An 18,947-nucleotide genomic window follows, 5' to 3' on the forward strand; every position below is an offset into this window, starting at 1 on the left:
ACATTTTGATGTGGTATTCAGGTATAATGCATACTATGGAGTATTTTTCTCTTTTCTGTTGTTCACACTTAATAGGTTCGTTTAGGATTGCATAATTTATTTAGTTATGTCCCACTCCCTTATTCGAACTTCTATTATGGATAAGTAATCCATTGCTGGATCCCTTCGTATCAACAATCTCAATATTGAATTCTTAATATTGAATTCTTGTAGTAGAAGTATCCATTTGATGAGCCTCAATTTTGAGTTGGTCTTTGTCACTATATACCTTACTCTAAAATGATTCATTTTTCCATGGCATATACTACTACTAATAGTCCTTTCCTATCAGCTGTGTAATGCACTTGTGCTCAAGTCAATGTCTTGCTAGTGTAAGAAATCAATCTCCCTTTCTATTGCTCGAACATGGCCCTTACGACATATCACTAGCATTACATTGAAAGGAATGTCTCAATTTGGTGAACGCATGATAATGTTGTTAATTGTGAAGGATAGTTGACCGTTTATTATAAGGCAAATATCTAGATATTTGACTTACATTACGACTTACTATAGTTGCCCTTTTATTAAAGTCAAATATATTGTATTCATTTATTATTCTTTCCATATTATTTGTAATTTACCATATTTCTCTATTCTCTAAATGATTATAAATAGAGAACTTTCACCACCATTTAGATGGGTGGTTTCAGCAACATTTTCATGGTATCAAAGCCCTTTCGGTTTAACAACCTTGATCTTTTTTTCTCGGTGGCTTCCGAATCCTCTTATCATCTTCTTTCTTTCAACACTCTTATCCAAATGATTACCATCAAACTTTCTTCCTCAAATTATCTTCTTTGGAAAACCCAACTCTTCCCTCTTCTTAAGAGTTAAGACATGCTGGGCTATGTTGATGGAACTATGATTCCACCACCTCGCTTTGAACCAGAAACCTTCTCAACACTCAACCCCAAATATTTGGCGTGGAAAGTAGCCGATCAACATCTTCTCTGTCTCCTGCTCTCCTCTCTCACCGAGGAAGCCATTGTTGTTGTCATTAGTCTCTCCACTACACGTAATGTTTGGCTTGCATTGGAAATTACGTTCAGTCATCATTCGAAAGCTCGTAAACTGAGACTCAAGATGACTTGCAATTGATGAAATGTGGCACCAAACTTATTGAGTATGTCTGTGCCTTCAAAACAATTTGTGATCAACTTCATGCCATTGGCAGACCCATCGAGGACATTGATAAAGTGCATTGGTTCCTTCGTGAACTCAGCATCGATTTTTCAGCTTTTTCTCCGGCTCAGATGGCTCTCACCCCTATCCCCTATTATGCAGATTTAGTTTCTAAAGCCGAAAGTTTTGAGTTATTCCAACGCTCCCTTGAGTCCTCTGACTCCACTCCTAAAGTATTCACAACCACCAATCGTGGTCGCACCCATGGAAGTCACCCTACTTCCTTTAGCAACCAAGGACGTCGTTCTTATTCCCACAAAAACATCTCTTCCAATTGAGGACGAACCCACTCAGAGGGCCATTATGATGACCGCTGCAACCAACGATATGTTCGACCTGACTCTACTCATGCTCACCTTGCTGAAACCTTCAACACGTTCTGTTTTATTGCTGGACCCGATGCTGCTGATTGGTTTCTGGGCACTAGGGCTTTGGCCCATATGACCGTCGATCCATCTATTTTGGATCAGTCTAAAAATTACACGGGTAAGGACTCTGTGATCGTAGGAAACGGTGCATACCTACCCATTACCCACACCGGTACTCTTTCTCATGTTCCAAATATTCACTTAATAGATGTCTTGGTTGTCCCTCATCTCCCTAAAAAACTTCTTTCAATCAGTAAATTAAGTTTAATTTTTCTCTCTCTGTTACATTTACTAATAATCTTCTAACTATCCACAATTGTCAAACAGGAAGGGTGGTGACAACTGGTAAAAGAAATAAAGGACTATATGTGCTGGAGCGCGACAACTCTACTTTTATTTCAGTCCTTAGAAACAAATGTTTACGTGATTCATATGATTTATGGCATGCTCGCCTCGGTCATGTGAATCATTCTGTTATTTCTTTTTTAAATAGGAAATGTCATCTTTCTCTTGCGTCTTTATTGCCTTCTCCATCACTATGTAGTACTTGCCAGCTTGCGAAAAGTCATCGATTGCCTTATTCCCGCAATGAACGTAGGACGTTTCATGTGTTAGATCTTATTCATTGTGATCTTTGGGGTCCTTCTCCCATCAAATCAAATTCGAGTTTTCTTTACTATATTATTTTTATTGATGATTATTCTCGATTCACTTGTCTTTACCCTTTAAAATTTAAATATGATTTCTTTGATATTTTTCTTCAATTTCAAAATTTGTGAAAAATCAATCTTCCTCTCGTATCAAGGTATTTCAAAGCGATGGAGGTCCTGAATTTACTAGCACTTGTTTCAAAACTCATTTACGTACTTCTGGCATCCACCATCAACTTTCTTGTCCATATATACATGCTCAAAATGGTTGTGCTGAAAGAAAACATTGTCATGTGACTGAGACTGGCTTGACCCTTCTCTTTCACTCTCATCTTTCTCCTCGTTTTTGGGTTGACGCCTTCAACACTGCAGCTTATATTATCAACTGATTGCCTACATCCCTGCAGCTTATAAGTCACCCTTTCATCCCTTTGGTTGTCGTGTTTATCCTTACTTGCGTGATTATATGCCTAACAAGCTTTCTCCCTGCAGCATTCCTTTTTTTTTTTTTTTTTTTTTTTGTTATAGTCCTACTCATTAAGGGTTCTGCTATTTTGATCCCACCACCACTAAACTATATATCACCCGCCATGCACAATTTGATGATACTTAATTTCCTGCTATCCCTAGCTCTCAGGCCCAACCTCTTTCCTCTCTTCATATTTCAAATTTCTTGGAACCACATCTTTATCATATTGATTCATCCCCCCACCCCCACAAACTTCATCATCACACATTCCTAGATCTAGTTCATCCTCGTGTGATATTTCTTCTGACCTTGTGGATGAGTCTGTGCAGGTTCTGCTTTGCCACCCTCGACTTCTGATCCGACCTCTATTGAACCTACTGTTGATTCCTCTTCTTTGGGCTCTCATCCTATGATCACATGAGCCAAAGCTAGTATATTCAAGACTCGTCATCCAGCAAATCTTGGTATTTTGGGCTCATCTGGACTTCTTTTTGCTCTTCTTGCATCCACTGAGCCAAAAGGATTCAAATCTGTGGCTAAGAATCCTGCTTGGGTTGCTGCCATGGATGAAGAAATTTGAGCTTTGTAACAAAATGATACTTGGACTTTGGTTCCTCGCCCTGCCAACTCCAACATTGTGGGCTCTAAATGGGTGTTCCGTATTAAAGATTTACGTTATGGATCCGTCGGGCATTTCAAGGCTCGTCTTGTTGCCAAAGGTTATACTCAGGTTCTTGGTCTTGAATACACTAACACTTTCAGTCCGGTTGTCAAAGCTACCACTGTCCGTGTTGTGCTTTCTATCGTAGTCACAAATAAATGGCATCTTCGACAACTTGATGTCAAAAATGTTTTTCTCAATGAAACTCTTACTGAACGTGTTCATATGGAACAACCTCCTAGGCATATTGATACTTGATTTTCCACTCATATTTGTCTATTAAAGAAAGCCCTCTATGGCTTAAAGTAAGCTCCTCGTGCCTGGTTTCAGCGTTTTAGCTCATTTCTTCTCACACTTGGTTTTTCTCGCTGACACGTCCCTTTTTTTCTTTCATTAGCAATCTAACCTTATCTATTTGCTTCTTTATGTTGATGACATTATTGTTACCGGCAACAACTCATCTCTTATTGACAGCTTTACTCACAAGCTTCCTTCTGAGTTTGCTACCAAATATTTGGGTTCTCTCAGTTACTTTCTTCGTCTTGAAGCTTCATCCACTTCTGATGGTCTCTTTATTAGTCAGTTAAAATATGCTCGAGATATTCTTACTCGTGCTCAATTGCTCGATAGCAAATTAGTCCACACTCCCATGGTTGTTTCTCAACACCTGACTGATGATGATTCTCCTTTCTCTTACCCTACTCTTTATAGATCTCTTGTTGGCACCTTTTCGTACTTGACTATTATGCATACAAATATTGCATATGTTGTCAATTCTGTCAGTCAATTCTTGCATGCCCCTACTATAGACCACTTTCTTGCTGGCAAACATATTCTTCGCTATGTCAAAGGAACACTCCACTTTAGTATTACCTTTCGTCCATCCATTGTTCCTACCATGCTAGTCGCTTATTCGGATGTTGACTGGGCTGATTGTCCCAATACTCGTCATTCTACATCCGGCTATTCTATTTATCTTGATAACAATCTCGTTTCTTGGAGTGCCAAAAAGCAACCTACTGTCTCATGCTTCAGCTGTGAATCTGAGTATCGTGCTCTTGCCACGACTGCTGCTGAACTTCTTTGGGTTACGCATCTTTTGCATGACCTCAAGGTCTCTATTTCACAGCACCCCTTACTCTTCTTATGTGACAACAAAAGTGCTATTTTTTTTTTTTTAGCTCTAATTTCATTTCTCACAAGCGGGCCAAACATGTTGAACTAGATTATCATTTCCTTCGAGAACTTGTTATCGCTGGCAAACTTCGCACACAATATGTACCTTCCCATCTCCAAGTTGCTGACATCTTCACAAAAAGTATTTCTTGACCTCTCTTTGAATTTTTCAAATCCAAGCTTCACGTTCGTTCAAATCCGACGCTCAGCTTGCGGGAGTCTTAAGGATAGTTGACCGTTTATTATTACCATATTTGCCCTTTTATCAAAGGAAAATATATTGTATTCATTTATTATTCTTTCTTTTCATTGTTCTTTCCTAATTATTTGTAATTTACCATATTTCTCTATTCTGTAAATGATTATAAATAAAGAACTTTCACCCCCAGTTAGGTGGGGGAGTGGTTTCATCAAACATTTTCATTAGGGCTTCCTTTAGTGTTTGAAATACATCATACAACTTTCTCAAACTCAAACTTTCTATTTACTTCAAGTAGTGCACAAAGTGATTTTGCAAATGTTGTAAAGTTTTTAGTGAATCTCTAGTAGAAACCTACCTTCCCGGAGAAGGACCTTATTACCTCTACTAAATCTAGAGGTTTTAGCTTCTCAATTATGTCCATTTTTGCTTTGTATCAAAACATTTTGGTGTGTCATTTTGAGGCCTTATGATCCAACACTATATCTTCGTTCATCATAAAATGACATTTTTTCCAATTCTAACATTAAATTTTGGAGGATAGTTAGTTCTATATCTTCGTTCATCATAAAATGACATTTTTTCCAATTCTAACATTAAATTTTGGAGGATAGTTAGTTTTTGGTTGTCCTAGCAAAGAATTCTTCTATTTTGGTGGTTTCTTAATCTTGGGTGGTATGGATTTGAGAATGGGTTGTTTTTTTTTTTTTTTTTTTTTTTTCTAATTTGGTTTCTCATATAAGAGATTGAAGTCGGATTGCTAGGACACTGATCAAATGTGTGTTCTTTGCCACAATATACACATGATTCTATTGTTTGGGCTACCATCGCAACTTACAAGGACGCTTTTNTTTTTTTTTTTTTTTTTTTTTTTTTTAACTAATTTGGTTTCTCATATAAGAGATTGAAGTCGGATTGCTAGGACACTGATCAAATGTGTGTTCTTTGCCACAATATACACATGATTCTATTGTTTGGGCTACCATCGCAACTTACAAGGACGCTTTTGAGGTAGTTTTTTTATTCACATTGTGTAAAGGTTTTGCCTCTGTATGAGTATGTTTCACCGTGTCTGGACTTTCCTCTCTCCAGATGATGAAGGTTTGGCCATAGCTTAAACCCTTTTTTGTTGCCCTCGACTCCATTGAACTACCCTAATGGTTCAACGTCCTTTACTTTGTGAGAATGTTTATCCTGACCTAAGGATAGCTTAGAACGTGATCATATAGTCTTGATAACCATGTGCTGCTATTAGGCTTGGACCTCTCTTCTAAAGTCCAAAGTAGCTTGTCATCTCTTGACGAGTCCTTCATTGGGAATGGGCGTTGAGTCCAAAGTAGCTTGTCATCTCTTGACGAGTCCTTCATTGGTAATGTTCAAACGCCCCTAAATTCATAAATGACATAATGCACCTATCATGCTCCCAAAAGTCCATAAACTTGAACTTAATCTCTATAGACTTGAACCAAAATCTTGCAATCATGACCTCCATAACTCCTCTCAATGTGGCGACTCTTATTTTCTCCGACTTACCCACTTATCCAAAACTCTACAAGTAGTAATAGTTTTTTCGAGTGGTGCTTAATTCCTCTGGTTGCGTTTTTGCCTAAATGAACTATTATGTTATGACTTACTAAGTGATCTGCACGGAGGCATGCTTGGCTAAGAGTTATTGTAACGGGGCTTAGTCATAGGTTCTTAATTTGGAATCTTGTCTTAAAGTATCACATGTCCAAATCTATGGATTGGATGTCTCACACTCTATGGCATTAGTTTTCTATCTTCCTAAGACCAATCTACTATCTCATGACCCCTCTCGGCCTTATCACTACATCAAAACGCTATAACTCGAATCTAACATTGACTTATAAAGTTAACGTTCATTATTTAACACCTAAGATGTTATCATAAGTACCACGTAACCCAAGACAAACATCAAATTCATACGAATCTTACATCATATCATAAATTACTAAACGAGGTTAGACTGTATACCTAGTCATAACGGTCATCAAACTGAGTCACATAGATATACGACTCTTTATCCTAAGAAAAAGTCTACCGAACCTAAAAGTCTTGACTGCTCCAATACAATCTATCACGACCCAATTTTTTAGACTTAAAATCTCGGATCGTGACTAAAAAGACAAACAAAAGAAAAATAATAATAAAAGTAAAATGAAAATAAAATATGAAAATTCTATAAATTTAAACCAAAAAAAAAAAACTGTATCACAGGAACATTTTTTTAAAAAAAAGGCAAAGGGGGATCAAAGCCAACAGAGAGGCAAAAGGGTCATTCGTATTCTTCTATCAACAAGCCGAGATGGTCCATGAGGTGAGTTCTTGAGTATTTTTCTTTAGATCCGAGATCATCCTTGAGCACTAATATCTTACTATGTTCATCTAGGGAAGCTATTTTACAAGATCGGTGAAGAAGCTTGACCGAAAAACGCAACCGATATCAGAACTCCGAGAGTTTTTTCAAGAATGGTAAGGAGGTGAACGAACCTACTTTGAACACTCATAACTTTGTCTGTGATGGTGTAAAAAAATCCAAGAAAAATATCATGGAGTTTGTATTACAATCTACAACTTTGCCAAAGAAAACGAATCGGAAGTTTAGATGAAAAGATATGAAAACGAATCAAAATTGAGTTGCAATTTTCCGGAGGAGAGAGAAAGTTTCCGGCAGCCAGGTGTCAACTATCGGGAGGAGCAACGCATTTGGACAAGCGGCAGACACACGGCTCTAGCTAGATTGCGGCTCGCGGTGTTTGCAACCGTCGACCTGACCCGCGCTCCAACAGCTGATCCGGTACCCACGTGACAGACCCAAACCACAGCCAACTTGCGGTCCACATGAGCGAATCAAACCGTGAGACCCGAACCGATACGCTAACCGAACCAGACCGCAATTGCTGAGTTTTCACTCGCGCGCAATATGCAGGTAAGATCCGAGGTCCATATTGTGTGCATCCTCACTCATCATCTCAAAAGGAAGTATCCTTACGTTTATGTACACACAACATGCATGAGGTCCCTCTAGTTCTCATCTTAATGTCTCTTCTGATGCAACCCTAGTCTCATCTCTCTGTTACGTTTAGTAACACATGCTCGCTAGATATTTACATAAATATCGTTTTTCATCCTCTTAGGGTTGTGTCCCAAGTCAATCTATCAACATGATGCAACATGATACTCACCATCATACAACATGCTTAATATGGAAAACATAATCATATTAAGATAAACATCATGCAAAACAAGAGAATCATCATATTGTCATTAAATGCATCAAGCATGTCAAGTACGTCATACATCGCAATATAACTCACATACATCATCATGCATCATAATTCATACATCATAGCTCATACATCATCATATAACTAATGTACGACATCCTACAATTCAGCTCATACATCATAAATCATAAATATCGTATACATCATCTTACGTCGCAAACAATCATATATTATAACTCATACAATTTCTAGCCTATCCTGTTATTTACTCGGTTAAATTTTTCCCTTTCCTCTTTGTATTTATTTTAATGATGTTCACCAAATTTTCCATTTTCCTCTATATTCCCGGTTTACTTTGTTAAATTTTCACTTTTACTCTGTATTTACTTCGTTAATTTTTCACCAAATCTTCCATTTTCTGTCTATGATGTATTTACTTCTTTTTTTTTTTATTTTAATTATGTTAGCCGTTTAATTCTTTTGACAAATGTTGGCCTTATTCATGAACTTAACATGCTAACTAAAATATAAATAATTGGGTACGGGAAAAGGAGATTTATTCTAAATAATTGGATAAAGGAAAAGAAGATCGTGATTTATTGTAACAAGATTGGAAAGGAGATCTGAAATATAACTTACCCTAATAACAAACCAAGGAACTATACATGCATTCTGGATTTGTGATTTGGCATGAGGAGTTGGTTGAGGAACGGGGAGGAATGAGAGGTTAGTAGAGAGTATTTGTGAAAAATTGTTATTTTTATTATTGTTATTCTTTTTTTATTATTGTTACGAGCATAAAAAAGTTTAGATGAGTAAAAAATACTAAGATTTGCTAGATGAAGAGTCTTGAAGATATCAATTTTGGCTCGTGTGATCATAGGATGAGAGCCCAAAGAAGAAGAATTAGCAGTAGGTTCAATAGAAGGCGGATCAGAAGTCGAGGGCGGCAAAGAGAAACATACAAGAGAAGTATCAACTTGGATAGACTCATCCACAAGGTCATAACAAATATCACACGGAGATGAGCTGGATTGAGAAATGTGTAGTGAAGAAGTGGTACATGCAGTTCCAAGAAATTTGAAATATGAAGAGAGAAAAGAGGCTGGGCCTAGAAGCTAGAGATAGCAGAAAAGTGAGTTTCATNGGGGGGGGGGGGGGGGGGGGGGGGGGGGGGGGGGGGGGGGGGGGGGGGGGGGGGGGGGGGGGGGGGGGGGGGGGGGGGGGGGGGGGGGGGGGGTGAATAGGGTTTTAACGATAAAAGTGTTTATTTTTCTAATGATTAAACTTTTTACAAATAAGTAGAAGATGATAATTACTAGAACAAAATAATAAGTCAAAACAATAATCAAGTATAACATGCAATAAATCACAATAATAGTTTTGAAATTAAATAGGAAAAAGTTAGAGAAAATGACACCGTAGTTTTATAGTGGTTCGGTCAAATCCGACCTACTCCACTCCCCAAGCGCCTCTTGAGAATTTGAATAAAGAAGTTTATCGACTTTTTCCACGGATCAGAGCCAAACCGCTATACCGCTCTTTTTACGAGTTCAAGAGCAAACTCAATCATTTCCACGACGTAGGATCAAACGGATACAAGTATTTGAGTTTGATAATAACACACCACAACTCTCTCAAAGAGTAGATTTACAATTTAGAACATTCACACCTATTTCCTCACAATACGATAATAATCCCTCTCAAGAATAAGACGAAGAGAAATAAACTTGTAAGCTTGGAAAGAGCAACAAACAATGGAGACTTTGAACAAATGAGGATTGGAGAATTTATGGAAGTTTGTGTTTTAAAATGTGGGGGAAGATGAGTTTATATAGAGGAGAAAAATGACCAAATGTAGGAATTAATATTGACCATTAAATTGTGTTAGGAATAATGGAAGGTGGAGATTAAAAGTAAATAAATAAAAAAAATTTCTAAATTCATTTATTAAAAAAAAAAAATAAATAAGAAAATTTTCTAAATTCATTTATTTAAATTTTTTAATATAATAATAATAAAAAGTTATGTGAGTAAAGGTGAAATGAAAATTCAAAATTTATTATGAATATAATAATATAATTATGAGTATTTTGTAAAAATAATTTTATTTTAGAAATATAATAATAAGGAAAACTCCACTATTTGTTACTCTTCCAACATTATAAATGTCATACTTTGATATATTTTGATTTGTCCATCATTTTGATTTTGCTGCCACATCATCACGTCGGGTATGTTGTCTCGACTCTAATTTCTTCGTTTTAGCTCTGATTTGAGTAATTGAAAAGTCGTTGTAATCGTTATTCCCGACCTTATACTGTGTACTGTTCAAAATACTTAAAATAATTAATAATTAAAAGTAGGTTTGTTATCATCAAAATATCAATCAATTAATTGATTGAAATTAATTAAAGTGAGAGATCAAGGGCCAAAAACCAACAGTAGGATCAAGACAAAGAAACCTTTTATGAGAGAGACTACAACACAAGAAAATGGAAAGAATGCTCCATGGAGAAAGTTTGTTAGACATATAATCACGCAAGCAAGGATAAACACAACACCTAAAAGGATGAAAATTGTCATAATGTGGAGAGTAGCCATAGAGAAGTTTATGGGTGACTTACCTCCAACAAGTGGAGTAGGCAACCGGTTGATAATATAAGTTGCACTGTTGAAGGTGTCAACCCAAAAACGAGGAGAAAGATGGGAGTGAAAGAGAAGGGTCAAGTCAGTTTTAGTCACATGACGATGTTTTCTCTCAGCACGACCATTTTAAGCAGGTGTATATGAACAAGGGAGTTGATGGTGGATGCTAGAAGTACGCAAGTGAACTTTGAAACAAGTGTTAGTAAATCCAGCACCTCCATCGCTTTGAAAAACATTGATACGAGTAAAATGTTGATTTTTCACAAATATTTAAATAGAAGAAAGTATCAAAGAAATCAAATTTAATTTTTAAAGGATAACGTCAAGTGAATCAAGAATAATCATCAATAAAAATAACAAAACCTGAATTAGATTGGATGGGGACCCCAAATATCACAATGAATAAGATCTAACACATGAGACGACTTACGATTATTGTGGGAATAAGACAATCGATGACTTTTTGCAAGCTGACAGGTACTACATAGTGATGGAGAAGGCAATAAAGACGTAAGAGAAAGATGACATTTTTTATTTAAAAAAGAAATAACAGAATAATTCACATGATCTGGGCGAGCATGCCATAAATCATATGAAGCACGTTAAAATTTGTTTATAAGGACAGAAATAAAGGCAGAGTTTCCACGCTCCAGCACATATAAACCTTCATCTCTTTACCCTGTTTGACTATTCTGGACAGTAGAAAGATTATTAGTAAATGTAAGGAAGAAGGAAAAATTAGACATTTATTTACTAATTGAAGGGACATTTTTAGTGAGATGAGGGACAATCAAGACATCTAATAAGTGAATATTTGGAATAGCAGAAAGAGTACCAGTGTGGGTAATGAGTAGGGAGGCACGGTTTCCTCCGATCACAGTCCTCACCCATGTAATTTTTAGATTGATTCAAAATAGATGGGTCGGCGGTTATATGGGTCGAAGCCCGAGTGTCCAAAAACCAATCAATAGCCTAGGTTTCAGCAATAGAACATAACGTGTTGAAGACTTAAGCAAGGTGAGCATGAGTACAATCAGGCTGAACGTATTGTTGGTTGCAGTGGTCAGCATAATGGCCCTTCGTGCGGCATATGTGGCAGTGAGGTGGTCGACAACCCTGACCCAAGTAGGTTCATCCTTAGTTGAAGAGAGTTGTTGTAGGAATGAGAACGACCTCGCTAGTTGCTAAAGAAAACAGGGGAGAGGGGTGAGACCATTTGCGTAGTAGAAATAATTGAAAAATCACTATCGAGTCCACGAAGGAACCAGTGCACTTTATCAATGTTCTCAACGAATCTGTCAATGACATAAAGTTGATCACAAATAGTTTTGAAGGTATGGACATACTCAGCAACAAGTCTGGTGTCATGTTTCATCAACTACAAGCCATCCTTGAGTCTTAGTTCACGAACTTTCGAATGATGGCTAAACGTAGTCTCCAATGCGAGCCAAACGTCACGTGCAATGAAGAGACCAACGACGACAACAATGACTTCCTCAGTGAGAGAGGAGAGCAGGAGACAAAGAAGTTGTTGATCAGCTGCTTTCCACACGAAATATTTGGTGGTGAGTGTTGAGGAGGTTTCTGGTTCAAAGCGAGGTGGTGAAACCATAATTCCATCAACATAGCTTAGCATGTCTTGACTCGCACGAAGAGGAAGAAATTGGTTTTTCCAAAGAAGATAATTGGAGGACGAAAGTTTGAAGGCATCATATGGATTAGTGTTAAAAGGAAGGAGATGAGAAAATGATTTAGAAACCATAGAAAAGAAGATCAAGGTTGCTAAATTGAAGGGACTCTGATACCATGAGAATATTTGCTAAAACCACCGCACTTAAATGATATGGTGAATGTTCTCTATTTATAATCATTTACATAATCAAATAAATTACAAAGGATATGAAAGGAGCAACAAATGAAAATAGTAATAAATATAAGATATTTGACTATAATAAAAAGGCAAATAAGATACCTATGTAAGCCATAAAAAGCAATATGTAGATATTTGCGTTTAATAAATGGTCAAATATGGTACCTATAGTAAACCGTAATAGAAGACTAAATATCATAGAATATATTTGCCCATAATAAAGAGTCAAATATGATACCTATGGTAAACTATAATTCAAGGCTAAATATCCTTTAACACTAAGCGCCTTAACGATTCTATCAAATGTGAAGTAATTCGAATACCCGCTCGAGAATGTAGGTTCTGAACGTCAACTATGAGGTAAGCAGACAACTTGAACTTTTCATAAGAACCTTAATAGGAACCTTAATAGGTTATTATAATTCTTTGTTAGGGCATTGAAATCACTTACATAGGCTTCGTTGTTCATGCTTGCGTCTTAATTTTGCCCCTAAAATTTTTTAACAAAAAAAAAAAATATATAAAAGGAAACAAAAATGGAAAAGATTGGAAAACTCGGTCTAATAGCAGCCAAACCAGGCTCCAATGCCGGTTGTTCAAAAATCAAAACGCTGCCGTATTGCTCTCAAAACGGCATCGTAGCATGCATATTCGCGAAACAGACGCCATGTCGCCCTTTTCACGACTTCTTGTAGCTGCTACAAACCCTAGGGAGCCAGGGGGGCAAAATCAATCATGGCGATGAAGCGTCTTCTAACCCTCGCTCGCACCTCTCCCCGGCGATCCTCCGCCTCGTTCTCCCAGGATGTTAGATCAGCGTCCACTTCCCCAGCGGTGGCTTCTTCTTCTCCACCTCCTTCTCCTCCCCCGCCCAACGCCATGATCTTCGATCGCCTTGCTGAGGCTGTCAAATCGAAGCTAAAACAGCTCGAAAATCCCGACCCTAGATTTCTGAAATACGGCTCGCCTCACCCGACCATCACTGACCACACCCGGATTCTCTCCGCGCCTGAAACTCGCGTTACTACTCTCCCCAATGGTCTCCGGGTGGCCACCGAGTCAAACCTTGCCTCTCGGACTGCCACGGTTGGAGTGTGGATCGATGCCGGGTCGAGGTTCGAGACCGAGGAGACTAACGGAACTGCTCATTTCCTCGAGCATATGATCTTCAAGGGAACGGAGAAACGGACGGCGAGGCAGCTCGAGGAGGAGATTGAGAACATGGGTGGTCATTTGAATGCGTACACGTCCAGGGAACAGACTACGTATTATGCCAAGGTCTTGGACAAGGATGTGCCCAACGCTTTGGATATTTTGGCTGACATTTTGCAGAATTCGAAGTTTGACGAGCACCGGATTAGTCGTGAGCGGGATGTGATTTTGAGAGAAATGGAGGAGGTAAGAATCTTTTTCCTTTTGTTTCATTTTCTGTGTATGTAATAGAACTGTTCAATGCTTCTTATTTGGAAAGGTTAGTAGCTCAAGTGTATAAAAAGGTTGAAATTCGAAATGGAAATATCACAGCGCTATTCACATGTTAGAAAAGTTTGTTTCATGTATATTTTTGCATGCATTGATGGGGCCCATGAGCCTTGTCCGTAGCCACAATGGCACCAGATTTTCTCGAAGAAGAGTGGTGATTGTGGTCGGTTACATGTAAAATTTACGTGGGTAAACTTATTGAACACAATCAAAATCATAATGTAGCGAAAGAATAGTTAAGTTCTGGTCTGAATTGTGCAAATGCACTCACATTTAGTTTTTTTTTTTTTTTGCCCGTGTTCCTTTTTCCTAGTACACAAGGAGTCTCATTTCAAACCTGCAAGTAGGGGGGGCATTTAGTTCTTCGCATCAAAAGAGCATTGATCGTGGGATTGAATATGATTTAGAACTTTTGCATTTTTGTGTGCGACTTATAGTTTTATGACATTGACATGTGCAGGTTGAGGGCCAAACAGAAGAAGTTATCTTTGACCATTTGCACGCAACTGCATTCCAGTATACTCCTCTTGGTAGAACTATTCTTGGTCCAGCTCAAAATATCAGAACAATTACCAAGGATCATCTTCAAAGTTATATTCAAACACATTACACGGCTCCAAGAATGGTATGGACAGCCTATCTAATTGTTTAGTTACTAGACAGGGTATATAGTATACTGATCATAATATTGACTACATCTGGATAGTGTTTCATCTTTCTTTGCATCGGGATTTCTTTGGAGGATGATTGTACTGTATCTTTCTCCCATTTCGCCCTTTGAGCAAGATACTTGTTCAAGAATTCATTGGGTTGGTTGCCAATAATATGATGCTACTATTTCTTATAGGTTATTGCTGCTTCCGGAGCTGTTAAGCATGAGGATTTCGTTGAGCAAGTAAAGAAATTGTTCACTAAGTTGTCGGCAGAACCAACCACAGCTTCTCAGTTGGTTGCAAAGGAGCCAGCAATTTTTACTGGTTCTGAGGTACTAGAAGAAAATATATTTGGAATCCTCCTTTCTTTCTATGGATAACTTTATTTTACTAAAATTTTATTTTCATTGATATAAACAGGTTAGGATAATTGATGATGATGTACCTTTGGCACAACTTAGTATTGCTTTTAATGGAGCATCCTGGACAGATCCAGACTCCATTGCTCTGATGGTCATGCAGGCCATGTTGGGTTCTTGGAATAAAAGTGCTGGAGGTGGAAAGCATATGGGGTGATTTTTTCCCTTCCTCCTTAAGTCCTTTATAACCTTTGTCTATTGCTTTCAATCTCAAATTTCCTGACTACCATTGACCTGTGGAAATTTTTTCATGATCTATAATGAGAATAATTTTCATTGTTCATAATTATTGTTCTTTTTTTTTAAAAAAAAACTATGAACAGTTCTGAGCTGGCCCAAAGAGTTGCCATCAATGAAGTAGCAGAAAGTATGATGGCTTTCAACACCAATTACAAGGACACTGGTCTTTTTGGTGTCTATGCTGTTGCAAAGGTAACTGTGACAATAAGATTATTCTTCTTCTTGAAATATTCTATTCCTCAATGCGTACTTCATTTGCTGACTTGATTACTTCCACGTGTGTCATGGCCTTTGATTTACTTGATATTTCAAAGTTGAATGTTAAGCACCTTCAGGTTGTAATTTTGTATAGCACACTTAAACCTCTCAATCAGCAGCAATATTATTTAAAAAAAAATAATAATAAAACTGGTCTACAGAGATATTTTCAATGGATGGCATCATTTTCTTATAGTTTCCAAAGCAATGTTTTTCTGAGATTTCTGTGTCGAAAATAGAGAGGTTTTTCTTTTTTCTTTTTTCCTTTTTTCCCCTTGTTAACGTTTTAAAATTTTGGTCTCTTTAATCTTTCTGCAGCATAAAATTTGGTATAATTTGTTTTTAATAAGAAGCATTATTTCATTAAAACAGTAGTATATTGCTTATGTTTTCTATAATTGAAAATAGAGCACTGTTTGTTAATTAGCATTTTGTTCTTAATTTAAGCAGAACAATACTAAAATTGTTGTTGTAGAAGCTCTACTTTTGAGTTTTAACAAAACTGCAAAAAATTGATTTTTTGTTTTATCTGTTTCTGTGTGGTTGATGTTCTATTCATCATATCTATTTGTAAATTTAAAATTTTTTGAAGTCACTTGCCTATCTAAGTACACTGATTCTAAATTAGGAACGGGGATTAGACTTATGGCATTTGGTAGTCCATAACTTATTAAGACAAATATTGCGGACTTTATCATGAGAAATCATGCAAAGCAGACCCATATTGAATAAAAGAAAGAATGCTGTACTTGTTATGCGATAGTTTTTGGTACACATTTCATTTTATTAATATTTACAAGCTTGTTTTTGTATTAACTTTTTTATTTTTGCTCGCCAGTTGGGTCGTATAATATTTGTATCGACTTGTTGTGATGTCTTCATAGTCACTTGGCTTTTAAACAATCTGTTATTAAAGCTGGTGTTTGTATCATTGTTAAATTCATTGACTAGCTTTGAGGCCCATAACTTCAACCTGCTAAGTTGTGTGCTTTGTGAGTACCATACGGTGACATTGATAATCTTTTGATGCATTTCCCCCCTGATTTTGTTTGAAGAACCTTCTCTCGTTGGGCCACTGGTTCGTAATGTCTATGTCATTGGCTATATTCCTGAAGGGGAAAAGCTAGAGTCTTCTTGTCTGCTTACCGTAGAGAGATTTGGTCTTAGCAATATGTTTAGTTAATTTAGAAGAAAAGAGTGTTTGAGTAGTCTGTTTGAGGGGTTTTTTCATTGGTTTTGTTAATAGTGCATCACCTCCTGATTCCTATCAACTAGTTTTATTAGAAATCTAGGCCCTCTATCCTTCTGATGTCTCTTTTTTCCAATTCATTTTTTCTTATGAGAATGATAACTGCAGTTCGATTTTTTTGCTGAATTATCTGAACACTGTGTACATGTTTTCAGCCGGACTGCTTGGATGATCTGGCCTATGCAATAATGTACGAGATGACCAAGTTAGCGTACCGGGTTTCAGAAGCTGATGTTACCCGTGCGCGTAATCAGGTAGATGCTGTAATTATTCCTCTTAGTTTAATGTTGGAGTCTCCATTTTTTAATATTGACTGAATCTTAGAATTGATAAGGGGGGGTAATATCCAAACTTAATTCATATTATGTTAAAATTAGAAGGGATGAACTTGTTCTTTACAACCTAGTGAAATGCAAACTTCCATACCAAAGTACAGCAACAACAAGAGCGCGTGAGATGAAATCTAACAAAAAATAAGCTGATGATAACACTGCCAGTGGTATTAGATTAACGGTGGGACAGTTGACATCTAACATTAAATTAGCTAACTCTTGGATGTAGCTACAAGTTAACTACAGAAGTGATAAGAAGAATTACAAATTTCACCAGTACCTGATATTAGAGTCAAAAGAAAATAAACTTCATTAGTTTGTCGTTACTTTGTTTTTCTAGTTATTATTTGACTTCATTCTACATCCTGGTGGCCATAATCCTGCACTGTCCAGTAATTAAATGAATTTAAATCTATCTAGGTTCTTGTATTGGTAATTGAAATACATTCTCGTTTCAAGTATTATATTTCAAATTTGTTATGATGGGACATTGTGCCCAGATGATGCAACTGTGTCCTACATCATTCGGGCATGCTCCCCCATGTAAGACATTTCATAGATTATGCCTAGAAAAGTTGTTCATGGCTGGAGGTGAATTTGGGGAGCGGGCATGTTTCTTTTCACTCTGAATTGTATACCCATTGACATACTCTTTTGTCGCAATCTGCAGTTGAAATCTTCTCTGTTGCTTCACATTGACGGAACAAGTCCAGTAGCTGAAGATATTGGGCGGCAGGTGGGCTTTCCTTGCCAATATCTTAAATGGAATTGGTTCATTTAAGATATTCGAAGTATTTCAGTTCTTGGTTCAAGATAACATGGAATTGGCTTGCAGCACAAATGAGTTTGGGAAAAGAAAAAAGAAAACAAAATAAAATAAAGAGGAACTTATTACGTACGGATAAGGAATTTTAGTTTGCTGAGAACTCGTCCGAGATGAGTTTCTTTTTTTGGGTCATATGCTTGTCTCTTTGTGGTCTGGCGTTGTCATTTGGTAGTGAAAAATAATCCAATTTCTCATATTTCATTGGATTGTGCAGCTGCTTACATACGGTCGTAGAATCCCGTTTGCCGAGTTGTTTGCAAGAATTGATGCTGTTGACGCAAGCACGATAAAACGTGTTGCGAATCGGTTTATTTACGATAGGGTAAGAACTGAGAAAGAGTTGGAAAAGAAGGTGCTTCATTTGATTCCCCTGTTTCACTTACTTGATCAATCTTTTCACTGATGCGCAGGATATTGCCATTGCCGCATTGGGTCCCATCCAGGGGTTGCCTGATTACAACTGGTTCAGACGCAGGACATACTGGAACCGTTATTAGACATCGTCGACATCGGTACTGTGGTATTTTTTTTTTTTTTGTTCACGTTCAGCTGCGGTATTCTCGCAAAATAATCTTGTTATTAAAAAAAAAAAGTTGCATCTCCTTTCAGAGAGAATCTAGGGCTGGTCAAGTATTTTTGTTTGCCATTGTCTTTGTAAAAGAAAAGTGATAGAAAGGAATAAGAAGTTTGTATGTTCCTTGTTCAAGTGTGATATTAACAATGGCATTGGAATACCCCACTCTTTGACATTTACGCTCATTTTTGGCTTAGCTCAACTGTTTTCTCTCTTCCTTTTCTTGTTTGCCCTTTACGTGAAGAAATGTGATAACAGATGTCATCTAATCCCTTGTCCAAATCCCTTAGGGATTCTCTTAGCCTATGAAGACATAGGCAAGGATGAGTGGAACAAGAAGTTTAATGACCCATTACACTTCTTCCGTATTTCTTATAAAGTTTGTTCATGTTTAATTTTA

General features: G+C 37.2%; 1 protein-coding gene across 2 annotated transcripts; it reads left to right on the forward strand.

The window, feature by feature from the left end:
- Positions 1-13,179: 13,179 nt before the first annotated feature.
- LOC111479917 (probable mitochondrial-processing peptidase subunit beta, mitochondrial) lies at positions 13,180-18,732 on the forward strand. 2 transcript variants are annotated; one of them, XM_023124825.1, is made up of 9 exons: positions 13,181-13,912; positions 14,457-14,621; positions 14,844-14,981; positions 15,070-15,221; positions 15,392-15,500; positions 16,971-17,069; positions 17,818-17,883; positions 18,188-18,295; positions 18,384-18,732. In XM_023124825.1, the coding sequence occupies exons 1-9, from the start codon at positions 13,250-13,252 to the stop codon at positions 18,468-18,470; spliced, it is 1,587 nt and encodes a 528-aa protein (XP_022980593.1). In that variant the 5' UTR covers positions 13,181-13,249; the 3' UTR covers positions 18,471-18,732. The 2 variants fall into 2 exon arrangements, with proteins under 2 accessions (XP_022980594.1, XP_022980593.1); XM_023124826.1 differs by lacking the exons at positions 17,818-17,883; positions 18,188-18,295; positions 18,384-18,732 and adding an exon at positions 17,648-17,666 and having other exon boundaries at positions 13,180-13,912; positions 16,971-17,095.
- The last annotated feature ends 215 nt before the right edge of the window (positions 18,733-18,947 follow it).

The sequence above is a fragment of the Cucurbita maxima genome, unplaced genomic scaffold (genome assembly GCF_002738345.1).
Source record: "Cucurbita maxima cultivar Rimu unplaced genomic scaffold, Cmax_1.0 Cma_Scf00005, whole genome shotgun sequence".
Classification (NCBI taxonomy): domain Eukaryota; kingdom Viridiplantae; phylum Streptophyta; class Magnoliopsida; order Cucurbitales; family Cucurbitaceae; genus Cucurbita; species Cucurbita maxima.